Source organism: Pongo abelii, chromosome X (genome assembly GCF_028885655.2).
Source record: "Pongo abelii isolate AG06213 chromosome X, NHGRI_mPonAbe1-v2.0_pri, whole genome shotgun sequence".
NCBI lineage: Eukaryota > Metazoa > Chordata > Mammalia > Primates > Hominidae > Pongo > Pongo abelii.
This window is the reverse complement of record NC_072008.2, coordinates 142,069,927-142,088,637: the sequence shown is the minus strand read 5'-3', so window position 1 is coordinate 142,088,637 and position 18,711 is coordinate 142,069,927. Positions and strand designations below refer to the sequence as shown.

General features: G+C 42.7%; 1 protein-coding gene across 3 annotated transcripts in view; it reads right to left on the bottom strand.

Moving 5' to 3' along the window:
• SLC9A6 (solute carrier family 9 member A6) overlaps positions 1 to 14,087 on the bottom strand; it is a 62,106-nt gene extending 48,019 nt beyond the window's left edge. For 2 of the 3 annotated variants that reach the window (XM_054543983.2, XM_054543982.2), the window contains exons 1-5: positions 13,744 to 14,087; positions 4,795 to 4,994; positions 1,630 to 1,707; positions 1,255 to 1,331; positions 845 to 957 (exon numbers count right to left, since the gene is read on the bottom strand). In XM_054543983.2, the coding sequence (XP_054399958.1) occupies positions 845 to 957; positions 1,255 to 1,331; positions 1,630 to 1,707; positions 4,795 to 4,994; positions 13,744 to 14,068 (793 nt within the window). In that variant the 5' untranslated portion in view covers positions 14,069 to 14,087. 3 annotated transcript variants of the gene reach the window in all.
• Between the last annotated feature and the right edge of the window lie 4,624 nt (positions 14,088 to 18,711).

Here is an 18,711-nt window from a genome sequence, read left to right as displayed (position 1 = left end):
GTAAAACAAAATGAGCTTCAACGAAAGTCTTAAAGCATGCTAAAAGAAAACTTCCATCCTTAGTTCAAAAACATCAGTCTATGTTCCTACCCCAACCTTTCCATTCTGTGTCTTCTCCAAATTCCTAATTTGAATGTAGCTGTTAAGTTTACCAGTACTCTATCAGGAAAACTAAAACCTAACTCAGTACAATTAAATTCATTCTGGAACACAACTTTTAGAAGATCTGACACTAAAAGCACAGGGGAACAAGTTGTGTTAATATTAAACAAACAACTGTATAATCATAAAGCCAATTTTATAAAGACAATTCTTTAATGTATATTAAAGTCCTCCAATGACTCCAAATCAAACCTGTATTAGCACAACTGCCTTCTAACAATCATGTGTAAACATTTTTTCTTACTGTTAAATGCATACAGCTGAATAGAAACTGAAAGATTTTTAGGGAACTGGTTTTCTAAAAGCTTGAAAGGAAATATATAATTATTACCCAATTAAACTAATCTATAATCTAGTTCATCTTCCTCTACACTCAATCACTAGGGATAAAGACCAACATGAATTTCTGAAGAAAGTACCTTATAGTGCTTGTTGAAACAGCGTCAACTTGTGGACCAGTAATAGGCAAATGTAATAAAAAAAAAAAAAGGAAAAGGAAAACAAATTTGTGCTGAAGCCAAAAGGAATCATGAATTTTGTTTTTTCCTCCACAATTAGAAAGTATAGTACTAAGGAAGTATCTAATCATGAATTCTACACCTCAAAGAAAGAAAAACCCACATGTATTTGACTGCAAAACAATGTACCTCAAGTATGTAAACTCCACTCATATAAAACATACCTGGATCAGTTGCTGATACAATGGCACCAAACAGTAGGCAATCTGTAAAGTAAAAATCTCCTGCAAGTTGTCCCGTTACCTTCATCAGCGTTACACAGCCATACATTATTGACCTGTTCAATAAACACAGTCCTACTTTAGAAAAAAATATAAACTGTTAAAAAAATTAGGATAAAGTAAGAAGATGGGTTTACTGTAGTACTTTGTGACTAATCCCAAATTTAATTCATGTCATTGAAATATGGTAATACTTTGGCCTTAAGGAAAATTCAAACAACTTATTACCTACGTGAATATTGCAAAAGTCTTTAGACCCAGTCAGGAATATATAACACTGCATAAATCAAAAATATATTATTTTAAAATTATAATTTGAAGGCTACAAAGTATTTTAAGCTTAAAATACTTACCCAATAACGAAACAAGAAATTGCCGTTCCAAGAAAAGCGTATGCTAGGATAGACCCAAGATTTCGAAAAAAATGTCTCTGACAAAAAAAAGAAAAAGTTACACTGTTAGAATACTTACCAGTTACTTGAAAAAGAAAAGGTTTTCTATGCTATGCTAATAGTAAATGCATTATTCACTAGGATTAAATGCATTATTCACTAGGATAAATAAGAGAAAGCATTCTTGTACAGGTATAAATTTCAGCATCTAAAAAGGATAAGGAGAGGAGAAAGGAGGGTAATCTGGAAAGAACAGCCCATTTCTGAAGTGTCAAATATTACAAAGCCCACGGAGTTTAAGATTATTCAAAGTATATGAAAGACAAAAGGACTTACCCTTTTCAGGCTATAACCTGCATAAAATATGATAGGAGGAAGTAATATGTTGAAAAATACTTCTGGATCAAAAGTAACCTGTTAAAATAAAGAGTTATTTTAGATCAATTCCCTAGAAGACCTCATATTCCATTATCAAATGATCAAAAAGTAAAAATACTATATGTTAAACTAGTCAAAGGCAAGAACATTACTGTGTTAACTTAAAAATATTTCATATAGGATAGCTTCTGTTCTACTTCTCAACCAAACGACCAGGAGATAGCATTGGAACAATCAGTTAAGGCCTATCTGTGGAAAGTGTATTAAAATACTATGTCATTAAAAAATGTTTCAGGAGGCTGAGGCAGGAGAATTGCTTGAACCTGGGAGGCAGAGGCTGCAGTGAGCTGAGACTGCACCACTGCACTCCAGCCTGGGTGACAGAGCAAGACTCCATCTAAACAAACCAAGAAAAAAGTTAAAAATAGGGCCAGGCGCAGTGGCTCACACCTGTAATCCCAGCACTTTGGGAGGCGGAGGTGGGCGGATCACCTGAAGCCAGGAGTTCAAGACCAGCCTAGCCAACATGGTGAAACCCCAACTCTACTAAAAATATATAAATTAGCTGGGTGTGGTGGCGTATGCCTGTAATCCCAGCTACTCAAGAGGCTGAGGCAGGAGAATCGCTTGAACTCGGGAGGCAGAGATTGCAGTGAGCCAAGATCGCGCCAGTGCACTCCAGCCTGGGTGAAAGAGTGAGACTTTGTCTCAAAAAAAAAAAAAAAGTAAGAGAAAGCATGAACATTATTTTTGCTTTAAATAAAAGAAGCCTGGCTGGGTGCAGTGGCCCACGCCTGTAATCCCAGCACTTTGGGAGGCCGAGGCAGGTGGATCACTTGAGCTCAGGAGTTCGAGACCTGCCTGACCGACATGGCAAAACCCCATCTCTATTAAAAATACAAAATTAGCCAGGTATGGTGGTGCATGCCTGTAATCCCCGCTACTTGGGAGGCTGAGACAGGAGAATTACTTGAACCTGGGAGGCGGAGGAGCCGAGATTGTGCCACTGCACTCCAGCTTGGGCAACAAGAGCAAAACTCTGTCCCAAAAATAAATGAATGAGGCCGGGCGCCGTGGCTCACGCCTGTAATCCCAGCACTTTGGGAAGCCAAGGAGGGCGGATCAAGAGGTCAGGAGATCAAGACCATCCTGGCTAACACGGTGAAACCCTGTCTCTATTAAAAACACAAAAAATTAGCCGGGCGTGGTGGCGGGCGCCTGTAGTCCCAGCTACTCTGGAGGCTGAGGCAGGAGAACAGCGTGAACCTGGGAGGCGGAGCTTGCAATGAGCCGAGATCGCGCCACTGCACTCCAGCCTGGGTGACAGAGCGAGACTCCGTCTCAAAAAAAAAAAAAAAAAAAAAAAAAGACAACAAAACAACAACAATAACAACAAATAAGTGAATGAATGAAACGCCAAACTGGTAATATAAAACTTAAGAGTACAGTATTATTGTTGGCAAAAAGAAACAGATTTCTTACATAGATAACATCTCTAAAGGTGTATAATATTGTAGTAAAAAGTTTCTGTTCGGCTCAGATTTCTACTTCCGATAGCCCACTCATTTTAAGACCTAGTCACCATAAAAATGTAAATACCCTCTTCTGTTCATAAGGCTGCAGTAGAATGTGACATGAACACAAAGTAGCTACACACAAACCCATGCTAAAACTTCGTTTACTAGAACTTTTAAGTAATTGGAATTTTCCACAGGTGGAAAGAACTCTTGCTGCAAGGTAAACCTCAAGTTCATCTGAAATTTTAAAAGCATTAAAGATGGTCAGAAACAGAACCAAGTAGCTATAAAAATCAAGTCCTGCCTGTACTCCTAGCACTTTGGGAGGCTGAGGTGGGTGGTTCGCCTGAGCCCAGGAGTTTGAGACGAGCCTAGACAACATGGTGAAACCCCAACTCTACTAAAAATACAAAAATTAGCCAGGTATGGTAGCACGTGCCTGTAGTCTGAGCTACTAAGGAGGCTGAGGTTGGAGAGTCACCTGAGCCTGGGAAGCGGGGGTTGCAGAGAGCTGAGATCGTGCCACCACACTCCAGCCTGGGTGACAAAGTAAAACCCCTGTGTCAAAAAAAAAAAAAAAAAAAAAGTCAAGTCCTGCCAATGTAGCAGACAGAAGTGAAGGCAAACAGCAAAGGTAGGAGAAAACAAAGAGACATGAGCAAAGTGGCACTGAGAAACGTCATGATAAACCTATGAGGGAGACAGGAGAAAGCAGCTCCAGGGATTTCTGGGAGCCAGTACAATTGCAACTCAAACTCTAACATAAAGCTTTATGCACAGCATGGTACAATAACTCAGACTCACACTTAGGGCCCCTGAAGTTGTGTCAGATTGTGAATCAAAGAAAGATTAAATTGCGATCAGTATAGAATACAAGCAAGGCAAGAAATAATTGAAAGAAATATTAATAGAATATTTTAGGTATTATCAAATAAAGCCAATGTGCGGAAGTACTATAAAACTATAAGGACCGGCTGGGGGCAGTGGCTCATGCCTGTAATCCCAGCACTTTGGGAGGCCGAGGTGGGGGAATCACTTGAGGTCAGGAGTTGGAGACCAGCCTGGCCAACATGGTAGAACCCCGTCTCTACTAAAAAATACAAAAATCAGCCGGGCATGGTGGTGGACGCCTGTAATCCCAGCTACACGGGAGGCTGAGGCAGGAGAATTGCTTGAACCCAGGAGACGGAGGCTGCAGTGAGCCAAGATCATGGCACTGCACTCTACCTGGGCGACAGAGTGAGACTCCGTCTCAGAAAAAATAAAATAAAGAAAAAGAAAAAGAAAACTATAAGGACCATCTGCAAATGGAAAGAAATGCTTATAAATTCTGCTTAACTCAATCCCAGTCTCCATTTATCACAACAAGCTGTAAACAATCCAGAGAGAAACAAAAAGAGTTATACTACTTAGCCTCAATCAGAAAATGAGTTGTACAGACATATCCATTTCCTTACATTATTACATTTGTTAATTGAGGTTTTACTCCATTGAAAAAGACTCATTATTTTAAATATCATTAAAAATCCATTACTTATTTTCTCCTGAATCATTTTGCTGCTAGTTAGACACAAAAAAGATTCAAAGATTTCCTTTAAGAACTTACCTTTCTAAGCATTTCATTATCTTGAACATTATTGAGTTCATGTGAACTAATCTCTCCTTTCAGCGTATACTCATAAAATTTTCCACTAACATTTACCAGTAAGGTAGTTGGACTTGACTGCACTTCACAGCTCAGGGTCACATTATTTACATCACTCGGAACGTGAATGCCATACCGAAGCACAAGGCCCACCAAAAGACCTGGAAAAAAGAACAACATAAGCTCTTCTTGCCGACAGAGACCACTTCTTTTGTACCCCACGCATAACTATGGATAAGAGAAAATCTCTTATGGTAGTTCCCTGTAGCTCAGAACTGATTTTTAGATGAAATGCAGTTATGTTTTAAAGTATTACTAAATTCATACAACAAACAGCCCAATCTTCATATAATCCGGTGAAATAGGAGAGAAAAACATTCCCTAGGACAACAGCACAGATCGCTGCATTTCTAGATCAATATTTAAATAAGTAATGAGGAAGGAAACAAAAGGAGAAAATATCTTCAAATCATCTGTAGACAGAATATGCTCCAATGTGTCCCAACTCGACAGTGCAATCATGTTAGAAATGTGTTTTCTGGCCAGGCGCGGTGGCTCATGCCTGTAATCTTAGCACTTTGGGAGGCCAAGATGGGTGGATTGCCTGAGAGCTCAGGAGTTCGAGACCAGCCTGGGAAACATGGTGAAACCCCAACTCTACTAAGACACAAAAAATCAGCCGGGCGTGGTGGCGGGCGCCTGTAATCCCAGCTACTCAGGAGGCTGAGGTGTGAGAATTGCTTTAACCCAGGAGGCAGAGGTTGCAGTGAGCCGAGATCATGCCACTTCACTCCAGCCTGGGCAACAAAGCAAAACTGTTTCAAAAAAAAAAAAAAAGAAAAGAAATTTGTTTTTCACGTCCATTCATCAATTTATAAGACTTAAACAATGCACTTTGCAAGTTTATTCCCAAAGCACATGACTGGCCAAATAACGTACATTTAACAAATTGAAAAGTCAATAATATTTGTAGGTTGATTGAGTTCTTCTACTTCTAAAAGGTCAGATTTTAATTTTAAAATATCTGCTTCAAAATCAAAACATGGAATAGAAGTCCTGAATCTGGCACTATGACATCAAACAGATTGCTGGATCATCCTATTGACATTCAAATATGCACAATGTTCTAGGTACTGTAAAACTAATTTTTTTTTTCTGAGACGGAATTTTGCTCTGTTGCCCAGGCTGGAGTGCAGTGGCATGATCTCGGCTCACTGCAACTTCTGCCTCCCGGATCCAATCAATTATCCTGCCTTAGCCTCCCGAGTAGCTGGGATTATAGGCGCACACCACCACGCCTGGCTAATTTTTGTATTTTTAGTAGAGATGGGGTTTCACCATGTTGGCCAGGCTGGTCTCGAACTCCTGACCTTGTAATCCATCCACCTCGGCCTCCCAAACTGCTGGGATTACAGACGTGAGCCACCATGCCCAGCCCTATAAAACTATATTGATCGACTATAATTGTTTAGTAATGGCTTTACTGATATCTAATTCAAACACCAAAAGTTTATCCTTTTAAAAACTGTACAATTCAGTGGTCTTTAGTATTTTCACAAAGTTGAATATCAATCACCACTATCTAATTCTAGAACATTTTCATTCCCTCCAAAAAGAACCCCACACCTACTAGCAGTCACTCTCCATTCCCCCATGCCCGAATCCACAGCCCCTGGCAACCACTCATCTACTTTCTTTCTTTACGGACCTGTCTTTTCTAGACATTTCATATAAATGAACTCCTACAATATATGGCCTTTTGTGTCTGACTTCTTTCACTTAGCATAATATTTTCAAGGTTTATCTATGTTGTAGCATGGATCAGAACCTCGTTTACTTTTACGACCAAACGATATTTCATTGTATGGACATACCTCGACTACAAATAAAACCCAAACTTCTGGAACTTTCCTTAACTCCATGCATGGTATACCACTACTAGCTGCATTTTACCTTCCTATTGCCTTTCATTCTGACTAGCCAGCCATTCTTTCAATATGTGAATGAGTGTACTATGCTAGGTAGGCCTCCAGGCTTCAGAGATGAAAACAAGGTCCCTCTTTCAAGGAAAACTTGGTCCAGTTAGTGAAAACAGACTGAATAAACAATCATAATGCAATATACATATATATATATATGTATACAAGGTATTATAAAAACAGAAAAGAGACAACTACCCAAGCCTGGGGGAGTAAGACATTAGGGAAGTCTTTCCAGAGATGTCACCTGGGCAGGTAACAAACTAGAAGAAATGGGTATATTCCAAGTAGGGGAACAGTAGTACACATCCAGTCAAGGATGGCAAGAACACAGCCCATCCAGTGAATCAAGTAGTTCAGTATGGCTGGCTTATAAAGTGACAAGAGTTGAGGTTTGAAAGATTGGCAGGAGTTGAATCATAAAAGATCTTATCTGTTGGGGAAGGGGATTTGAAGTTTATCCCAAAAGTAAAATGAAGTCATAGAAGGCAGAGGCTTGATAGCAGATTTCGACTTTAGAAAGACTGGTCTAGACTAGAAAGGGTCTAAAACGCTAGATACAGGGCTACTGTAGGCATTCAGGCAATAAGAGTTTAGGTCCTAATCTAAGAGAGTACTGACAGGGGGGGAGAAGGATTTTTAGAAGGTATTATATTTTAGTAAGATTTAGTGACTGAGGAAGGAAGATGAAAGACTAAGAGGAATCTTAATTGATTTGGTAACCAGGCTCAGGCCTGAGCACCGAGGGGGATAACAAGGGCATTCAATGAGGTAAGGAACATACACAGATGAACAGATTTACAGGGTAAAAGGCTACGTTCAGTTTTAGACACGTTGAGTTGGATGTACTTGTGACACACGCATAGTTGAGTATGTGGTATCTGGGGCTAAAGCCAGGAGTCTCAACTGGAGGTATACACTGTGCAGTCATAAGATGGTTGAAGTCAGATGTAGATGAGATCACCAGGGGAGCAAATAAAATGGTTAGAAGACTATGATATAGATCTGGGGTTTGATCTATTAATAGCCAACATTAAGGGGCTGCTGGAGGAAAAGGAGCTGATGAAGGAGTCTGAGAAGGAAAACCCACAGGAGTAGAAAAAAAAAGGAACCAGTGGTGAAAAAGTCAGGAAGAAAGGGAAAAAATTCATTTCTGAGGAGAAGAAAGTGATAAAAACTATCAAGTGCTACAGTAAAGTCAAGTAAGGCAGGCATTAGAAGTATCCATTGGGTTTGGCAACAAGGAGGCCATAGGTGACCTCGATAAGAGCAGTTTCAGTGGAGTAGCAGGGGTGGAAACCAGACCCAAGTGAGAAGTGATGAAGCAGAAACGAGGAGGTATAAGAGCAGTCGTTGCCAGCCGGGCGCAGTGGCTCACATCTGTAATCCTAGCACTTTGGGAGGCCGAGACGGGTGGATCACTTGAGGTCAAGAGTTCGAGACCAGCCTGGCCAACATAGTGAAACCTCATCTCTACTAAAAATACAAAAATTAGCTGGGCGTGGTGGTGGGCACCTGTAATCCCAGCTACTTGGGAGGCTGAGGCAGGAAAATTGCTTGAACCCAGGAGGTGGAGGTTGCAGTGAGTCGAGATCATGCCACCGCACTCCAGCCTGGACAACGTAGCAAAAACTCCGTCCAAAAAAAAAAAAAAAGGCAGTAGTTGCCCAGTTGCCCAGGAAGCAGAGAGGGAGCAGAGAGGAGGGATCCTTCTGGTCAATTTATAGTCACATATATTTTTTAGAGTAGTAATGATTCATTTGTGAACAGTAGTATAATGACACCAACTTTAAAAACGTTTAAACAAAGGTTCAAATTTAAAATAAACGAAAGACACCTTTTAAAAATATCTCACCTCCAAAAACAAAATTAAAAACTGACTGTTAGATAGCAAATGTGCTTGACAGACATAACCTAGAAGAGAAAAGCCTGTAGATCCAGTCGTTCTGCCTGTATGAGAAAGAAACAGCTCTTTTCTCTACTATTCCACAAGAGCTAATTAAGAGGCTCAGTAAAAGCTGTCCTCTTATATTTACATGCAAAAATCAAAGACAAGCTACTACAAATGCTAATAATGGCAGTATAAATTCCTTCCATGTCCTCAAGCCCAACCATGGCTTTTTTTTTTTTTTTTTTTTTTTGAGACGGAGTCCCACTCTGTTGCCGAGGCTGGAGTGCAGTGGCGTGATCTCAGCTCACTGCAACCTCCGCCTCCCGAGTGCCCACTGGTTCTACTGTTTGCCTAACCCTATGCTGAAGCATCACTGGGTACCCTGAGGAGAGCTCGGCACTTGGGCAAATTTGAAACACATACCTTGGTCGATAAAACAACAGCATGGAGAATAATTATTTAGGTTGGAAACAAAATCAAGATCCCTTTATTATGGCACCAGGCATCTGAAAAATTGGGATTTATTTGAAAAAAATTCACAGATCAAGTTAACAAGGGTTCTGTAAAAGGCCAAATCCTAGTCATAGAGTCAAAGCAATTCTCAGTGAAAGTATACAAAAATAGTGCTTTGTTAAGAGACTAAAGCAGAAACTTCTAGCCTCCTACATAGAGGGAGGCACAGAAAATATTTATATTATGAAATTTTAAATGACTACTAACAGGCAACAAAGAACACAACCATGGCTGGGTGCTGTGGCTCATGCCTGTAATCCCAGCACTTTGGGAGGCCGAGGCGGGTGGATCACGAGGTCAGGAGATTGAGACCATCCTGGCTAACACGGTGAAACCCTGTCTCTACTAAAATTACAAAAAAATTAGCCGGGCGTGGCGGCGGGCTCCTGTAATCCCAGCTACTCGGGAGGCTGAGGCAGGAGAATGGCGTGAACCCGGGAGGCGGAGCTTGCAGTGAGCCGAGTTAGCGCCACTGCACTCCAGCCTGGGAGACAGAGCGAGACTCCGTCTCAAAACAAAAACAAAAACAAAAACCACAACCACAAAGAGATATCTTTCACAAAACAGAGAGGTCCTAACCCTCCTACACATTCCTGACCCTCCTGTGCTGAAAACTCTCCCAGTGATAAAAAAATCAGCATCACCCAAGGCACTACTAATGTGTGATTCTCCCAGTTGGCAGTGACTGTTTTCCTCATGGATTTCAGCCCATTCTTCCAGCCGATCACACCTGAAGCCTCTGATAGTCAAAAATATAGGAAGAACATCACTAGGGCATTAAGTGTGGCCAAAACTGATACAATTTCTACAGATTAGTTTTGTGAAAGATATGATGAGAAATAAGGTATGAGCCATAGTCATTAGATGATAAGTGCTTTGAGGGCAGATACTGTGGCTCAAACATGTTTTTCTCATCATATCCCATACATCATAGACATCTAATCAATATTTATTGATGAATCACATTGGTTAAACCTCGGACTCCAGATGCCTTAAGCTTAAGGCAATACAAATATTTCTGCCATATTTTGCTTTCTACACCATCTGTAAGCACAGTGTAGTGAGTGATCACTTTTCAGACTTAATTTAACTACCTCGACAACTTTTACTGTGACTCACTTTTAAGCTTCTTAAGAAAGCTAACCCAATGAGCAAAACATGTGGGTACTTTGCAATTGTGTGTTTGTAACTGGAGCAATTGATCCACATTACAATCTAGAAACTGACCACTTTGGCAATTTAAACTGTTTTTACTCTTGCTTCTCAGATAAAGGAAAAGCTTATTTTTAATAGCATTTTCCAGGATTTACGTAGCTAACCCAATATCACAGGAATAAGATCACTAGTGGGCTGAATCTTAGAGATCTAGGCATCCCATTTTGACCCCAGAGTCATGCTGAAAAATAAAGGTTTTAAAATAATATATTAATAATAATAAGATAGCTATGATGTTGTGAGAGGTATAAGAAAAATGACAGACAATAAATAAGGACTAGAAAACTTCAATTTCTGGCCAGGCTAGGTGGCTCACACTTATAATCCCAGCACTTTGGGAGGCCAAGGTGAGAGGATAGCTTGAGCCCAAGAGTTAAGAGCTTGAGACCAGCCTAGGCAACATGGGAAGAACCCCCCACACTCTCGTCACCACAAAAATAAAAACAAAAAATTAGCCAGGTGTGGTGATGCACACCTGTAGTCACAGTTACTCAGAAGGGTGAGGTGGGAGGATCGCTTAAGCCCAGGAGGTTGAGGCTGCAGTGAGCTATGACCCCACCACTGCACTCCAGCCTAGGCGACAGAGCAACACTCTATCAAAAATAAAAAAAGGAAAAAGAAAACTTCAATTTTCATGGTACTGAAAATACTTTGACCCCCCACAAAAAAAGAAAGAAAGAAAGAAGGAAAGAAAGAAAGAGAAAGAAAGAAAGAAAGAAAGAAAGAAACTTTGACCCAATCCCATCTATTCTCGAACTGGACTTGCGAGTTAAGTTAGGAGGCTGTTTGGTCCACAGCACCCATTGCCCACAATGAGAAAATAGGACAGGCTAAAGAACGCCAAGTCAACTCCAGATTTGACTCCCAGACTAACACTCTTGCACTTTACATTCCACAAGAGATACCCTTGTTTTTCCTTCAAAAAATAGTAACACCAAGGTGCTCTATCACTTTTTATTAACTTAGAAACCTCACAAAATGCAATCGGTAATCCTTCTTTTCTACTTCAGTCCTAGAGTTAGATGAGGTTAATGATATCAGCTACCAAAGAGAAAATATTTCCAGGGCAATTCAAAGCCCCTATTTGATTCTTTTAAAAAGACTGTATTTGTCCCTTGACTTATGAGACCGACCAATTAAAAGAGTTGTTCTGGGCCTAATCTGAGAAAATGCAGTTGTAACAGCAATAATAATAATAATAGCACAGCTATCATTTCTTGGGCATTTACTTAAGGGTCAGTTACTAGTCTAAAAACATTTCTTCCTCACAATAATCCTACTATCATCATCCCCAACATATAGATGATGGTAAAAGAGAGTAAGGGACTTGTCTAAGATCACACATACCTATGGGCAGAGTGGGACGGGAATCTAGGTCTGATTCTAAAGCAGGGGTTGGCAAACTACAGCCCTTGGTCTGTTTTTGTATGGCCCGAGAGCTAAGAATAGTTTTTATGTTGTAAAACTTTATAAAAAGAAAAAAAATCAAAGAAAAAAATGCAACAGAGACAGAGATCTACGTATCCACAAGGTCAACAATCATTACTACCTGGCCCTTTACAGAAAAAAAAAAAATTGCTGACCTCTGGTCTAAAGCCTTGTACCTTTAATTACCACATCATACTATCTCTCTCTATAAAAGAAGTATCTCTGACCAGTTCATTACTTTAACTCTATAATACTCATTTGGCATTTAACCAAACTTAAGATGCCATTATTTTCTTTATACGACCTGCCTATAAGTTCCTTGAAGGCAAAGATCTTATACCTCTTTGTATTTTCTGAGCATAATACATAGAAGGTTTATCAATAAATGTTTGTTGAGGATAGTAAATAAATCACACACTGTTATGCAGAAAATTGTATAGAAATATATAGCTTATCCGGCCAATTTGGCTTAAGGTGCACTGCAAATGAAATGCAAAACATATGAAATATAAAAACCATCTAATATGTCTAAAAACTAGGAATCTTAGTGAGCAGAGATATTTTACACGCAGGCTCAGAACTGTATTCTCTTAAAAATTAAAAATAAGCCTGAGTTCATGCATTTTCCTGAGGCACACAACTACTTTTCCTTGCTACCCTTGAGAGATGCACATTCCAGAAGTCTGGATTTACTAGGGGGCGGGGGTTTGCATGGAGCAATGTCTTTTGTGCCAAAGCTTCATCTACCTATCTGCAAGTCTGAGAGACAAACCTCAACAAGCTCATCGGTTTAACTGTTCCAAATGAAGATAATCTTCACACATGTACTGCACAGAAAGAACTGTCCGCCCTCATCTCTTTAGCAATACCCGCACAGTCAGATTAATACAGTCGGCAATATGTATCTTCTTTTCTCCTCTTGAGGCCCCAGCACAGCTCAAAATGCCTCTGAGCCCACACTTTGATTTACCCCTTCTCGCCTTGTCACCAAAAAAAATAAATAAATAATAATAAACCTCAGAAAGCAGACTGAGACACAAGAACAGAAGCCATTTATTCTACAATCGGTCAATAACCTCATGCCAACAGCAAGTCACCCATACTGCATATGCGTGGTGTTCATAATTACTGTTTGTCTGAACTGTCCTGATCATCGTATAGTACACTACACTTCTGGAAGGACCTTAACTCTTCCTCGTCCTCACTTTTGTATGCCTGAATTGGATGGGTCAAACATATGTATCCATATCAGATATTAGAGGCATAGTACAATAAATGGGATGTCATTAAAAATGCCCTAAGCCTTCTGTAGCCTATTTCACATTCGGGTTTTTTTTTCGAACTCCACAAGAATAAGATTTTCCTTTGCAACCTCGAAAGGACAGGGCGTAGCAGGAGCTAGGTGTTGAGTAAAGGTCGACTCTGGCTCCAAAAGAACGCCAGACTCTGGGCAGTAGAGATACTACTGCAGTTTCAATGAACCTTAAACAAACTGACACCCCAGAGAAATGGATCGCAATGGTGTCTCCCCTCCCCCAGCCCCCAGCCCAATTCCAGACACCGCGCCCACTCGTTTTCCATCCTCAGCCCCGGGTCCCGAGCTTGGTAGACAGGGAAAGGGTGGGGGGGTGGGGGTGCGGAGGAAAAAGGGGGTGGGGTCGGAAGCGAAAAAGGTGTGGAGAGGCAGATAAAATGGGGCGCGAGGCTGAAGAGGAAAGGGGGTGAGGCAGAGAAACGCGGGGTAGGGGGAAGGCGAGGCAGAAAATGGAAGGAATTAGAAGGGGAGCCGAACGTAGGCCGAGCAGGGCCAGCAGAGGAGGCGAAGCAGCCGGCGGGCAGAGAAAGGGGCAGAGCCAAGGGGCTGACAAGGGTTGAGGCACTTGCCATAAATCATAGCCAGGCCGGTTTCGTGCAGGAAGCGGGCCCGGCGGTGCTTGAAGAGCCAGATCGTGAGAATAGTGAGGGTGAGCAGCAGGATGAAGATGAGCAGGTTGGCGCTGTCCTGCCGGTGGCTCTCCTCGGCTTGCTTCTCGGACACGATCTCCTCGTCCATGGCTCTAGCCTCTCCGCCGCCGCCGTCCGAAGCCCCTGCCCAGTCAAAGACGCCCACTGCGAGGAGCAACCAAAGGGGCCGCATGAGCCTGCGGGCTCGGGGACTGCTGCGGACGCCACGGCGGAGGGGTGCCCGCCGCCAGCCGCGCCGAGCCATGTCTCCCCCCGCCTCCCGCCCCTACCTCACCGGCGGCCGCCCGCGGTCGGACCACTCCCCGAGGGCTCACGGGAAAGGGGCGGGGCCCGGGGGTAGCCGTCGGAGCGCGCGCCGCCGCCGCCGCTCTTAAAGGGGCCGCGGCATCCCAAGCTCGCTCTGCCAGGTTCCTTTGCCCCTCTGTCCCAGGTCACACGCACCCACAGGCGCTGCCGGGAATGAAAGGCCGTCTAAACTAGCCCACTGCCTTTGGCTAAAGAAACATCGGCTCAGTGTAATCAAGCAGAGGCAGACTGCGCTTTCTACTTTGATCCTATTCTCCGAGCTCTCAGGGGAATCGATCTTTCATAACCCATCTCAATATCGTCCCCCAGTGTCTCTTAACAGGATAAGTTGTCCCCTTGGGAGGAGCCTCAATCTCCATCTCTGTAATTTAAATTTAAATCGGATTCTCCTTGTATTGTCCTCATCGAGAAAAAACAAAAACAAAAAAAACACCACACACACACAGAGCACTGTAGCAGTTCATAAAACAATCGACTCAAAGGTATGGATTATGTGTGTGTCTGTGTAGTCGGTTTTCTTTACATGTAAACATCTGATATAAGTCATCTCTCACGCTAGGAATCTGTACACAGAAACTCATCAACCTTACAGCAAAGATTGGATCGGTTTGTGCTTAGATTTCCCAATGCTCGTAAACACTTCCCTCCGGAAGAAAAAATCTTGGGTGGTGTGGTGGATTTCTCCTTCTCCTCTTGCTCCTTTTTACTGCTGTTTTAAAGCAAATGTCCCCAGCTCCGAAGTCACCCTTGACCCCTATCTCATCTCTCCTCTTTAGTATTCCTCAGGACAGTATTTTTTTTCTGTTCTCAGCCTGTCCAACCTCTCTCACCAGAATTTTCACAGTTCTCACCTCCATACTGGAGCTTTGTCTTTTGAGAACAGTGACTTCCTATTTTTTCCGTATTTCTCTGATCGCTCCTTAGTTTGTGTGGGCTCTTTGTTTTCTCAAGACTTTGATTTCAACATGAATGATCTACAAGTCTCAAGCCCTGACCTGCTGCCCTAACTTCAGGCCTCTACCTGTTGGATTCTGAGCATATCCTGTTGAGGCTCCTACCACCCTCAAAACTAAAAATATTTTGAAATGAGCTCATTTGAAATGAGTTCCCCCTACAAGTACAAATTCCTTCTCAAATTCTTCATACCATCAGTTGGTACCACTATCAGTTCAATTCCTATCATTCTGCCTGGAACTCGTGATTCTCAAATGGTTCTTTCCATCTCATGGCCATATAACCTCCTTGCTAAAACAAGTAATATTCAGGCAACTCCAAGCTGCCCCTGTGTGCATTCACCCTCACTAACCAGCTCTCTAAGCTCTCAGGATGATGAGCTAAACAAAAAAAGCACTCAAACGATTTCCAATTCCACTTTCTGCCCCTGTCAGGTCAGGAACTGTCCCAAATCAGAGCCAGTGACTGTGTGCCCATTCTCTGCTATTAGTACTTGGGTCTGTGTCTTCCCAAGAAACCTCATGGCTGCCTGTTCTCCTATACCCTGACTCCACTTGAACCACACTGTCCTGTTCACACAGGGCTGGGCTTTGTGGAAGCAAGAAACCTAGGTGAGGATCCTTCCCAGTCTCCCCATCATCCTCTCCCCAGAAGACCTAGTAAATGAGCTTACCTGCTAACTGCTCATTCCAAGGCTGTTTTGTCCCAGCACAAACCCACTTTTCACTGAGTGTTTGGAACTTGAAAAAAAAAAAAACAAAAAAAAATGAAGCCACAGATTGCTTCCCTGACCAGAGTCAGAAAATGTCTTCAAGCACCAGACTCCATCTCTGTTTATGTGGCCCCAGCAACTTAGTATGCCCCTCAGCGATCTCTTTGTACTCGAGTTCTAGGAGGAATCTTGAAATGGTAATAACTTCTACCAGGCAGCCAATCCCCCTGAGGCTTCTGCTCCCCCGAGAATGTACTTCTGTCTCCATCCAGCACTGCTCTATAGTTCTGACGCCTACACTCGGGTTTCTCCTCTTGCTACTTCCCTCCCTTTCCATCTTTGTCAGTGTGCTCCCTGGAACGTTCTTCCTTGTAAACATACTACTCAACCCTCTCAGTCACTGCATGGATGGTCCCTCCATCTCCTCTCATTACCAGAATCCACGTCTCTCCCAGGATATCACATGCTCTGACGCTATTGCAAGTGGAGGTTGTTCATGTTCATTTGGTCACAGCCCCACTGTCCTACACGCATATACACACGTATACACAACTCACACCTTGCATCAGGTGGCCTGAAGGAGTTGGCACTGTGCTCACTTCCCATTGTTTCACATTGTTTCAAACTCATTATCCCTCCACCCTCCATTGAAGCTCTAACACCTTCTCCTTCCCCATGGTCCTCACTTACTGACTTCCTGGTCACTCCTACACATTTGCTGAGTACTAGGGAATCTGGTTCACAGGCTTCCTCTCTCCTCCCACCCCACTCCCCAGGCCTGACATCATCCTGAGTGACTTCACTGCTCATATAGACAACTCACCGGGAATCCAGCCTTGCTTCTTTTGTCACTGAGAAAGTCAAGGCATTCTAGGAAAATCCTACCCTGCTATCTACTTAAATATCCCATCAGTGCCCATCCTTTCTTTCTCCCCTCAGCCACAGTGGAAGAAGTGTTTCCTTCTCCCTTAAGAAGCTAATTGGCCAGGCATGGTGGCTTACGCCTTTGATCTCAGCACTTTGGGAGGCCAAGGCGGGAGAATCACTTGAGCCCAAGAGTTCAAGACCAGCCTGGGCAACATAGCGAAACCCTGTCTCTACAAAATTAACAGAAATTAGCCGGGCATGGTGGCGTGTGCCTGTAGCGCCAGCTACTGAGGAGGCTGAGGAAGGAAAAGGGCTTGAGCCCAGGAGATAGAGGTTGCAGTGAGCTGATATTGGGCCAGACTGGGTGACAGAGTGAGACTTTGTCTCAAAAAAAAAAAAAAAAAAAAGTGAATTGACCAAACTGTACTCTGCATGTCATCACTTTCTTTCCTCTTCTTCCAGGATCTACTCCAACAATCACCGCCCCCCCAACCCCCGCCCTCCACCTCCACCATCTTCAGTGGCTCCTTCTCTATCATCTCTTTCTGCTCTCCATGAACATTTTCAGTTCTCCTCTGAGAAACACCTTTTCATCCACACCCCTCCAGCTACTGCACTATCTCTCCTTTCCTCTTCAGAGATAAGCTTCTCAAAGGAATTGTCTGCATTCTCTGCACTCCTATCCAGGGAGTGCAGGGATAGTGCAGGGATTATCAAAAATCAGACTACAGTCTGAGGGCCAAATCCAGCCTGCTATCTGTTTTTGCATGTCTTGAAACTAAGAATGTTTTTCACATGTTTTAAGGGCTGAGAAAAAAAGAATTAAAGAATATTTTGTGACATGTGAAAGTGATATGAAATTCAAATTTCTGTGTCCATCAATAATGGTTTATTGGACATGGCCATGTCCATTCCTTTACTTATTGTCTATGGCTGCTTTAGCAGTACAAGGACAGAGTTGAGCAGTTGCAAAAGAGACTGTGGACTGCAAAGTTTACATATATACTATCTGGCCCTTTGCCAGAAAGATATGTTCACCTCTTCTTTAGTCTCTGCCAATCATTCCTCTACACTTTTATAAGAGGGGTGTTTCTGGAACACAAATCCTCTAATGCCCCCCGCCTTGCTTTTGGCTCTGGCTCCTTAGCCTGGCACCCAATGCTCCACACACTCTGCCTCCAGACTGCCTCTTCACCCTTATATCCTGTCCTTATTTCCCAAATATATTTTGCTTCAGCCATTCTGAATTCCTTCTAGTTCCTTGAATGCTTCATGTGGTTTCCTGCCGTCTATGTGCCTTTCCATGTGTTCCTTCTGCTTGGATAGTCCTCAACTTTTTCCTCACCTAACTAACTTCTACTTGTCTGACGAAAGTCAGATTAAAGATCACCAAATTTTCCAGGATGCCCTCAGGCTGAATTAGGAGCCAGATATGGTTTGGCTCTGTCTCCCCATCCAAATCTCATGTCAAATTGTCATCCCCACGTGTTGGGGGAGGGACCTGATGGGAGGTGATTGGATCATGGGGACAGTTTCCCCCATGCTGTTCTTGTGATAGTGAGTGCGTTCTCAGGATATCTGAGGGTTTAAAAGTGTGTGGTGTTTTCCCCCTTGCTTTTTGTTTCCTGCTGCCATAAGAAGACACTCCTTGCTTCCTCTTTGCCTTCCACCATGATCACAAGTTTCCTGAGATCCCCCTCCCCAAGTCATGCTTCCTGTACAGCCTGCAGAACTGTGTGAGTCAGTTAAACCTCTTTTCTTCATAAATTACCCAGTCTTCAGGCAGTTCGTTATAGCAGTGTGAGAACAGACTAATACAGGGCCCCTCTTCAGAAAGGGCTCTATGGCCCCCTGGAAAGATCTCTATCCTAGTAGCTCTCATGATGTACTGTCATGTTTGATTGACAAGTTCGTCATTCAACAGGTCATGAGCATCTTGAGGGCAGGAACTAGGCATTTATTTCCTTACTGACAGCATCTAGCATAAGGCCTAACCGAAACAGGAACTTAATAAAACATATCTGTGCATCAATAAATGTCTCTTAGGC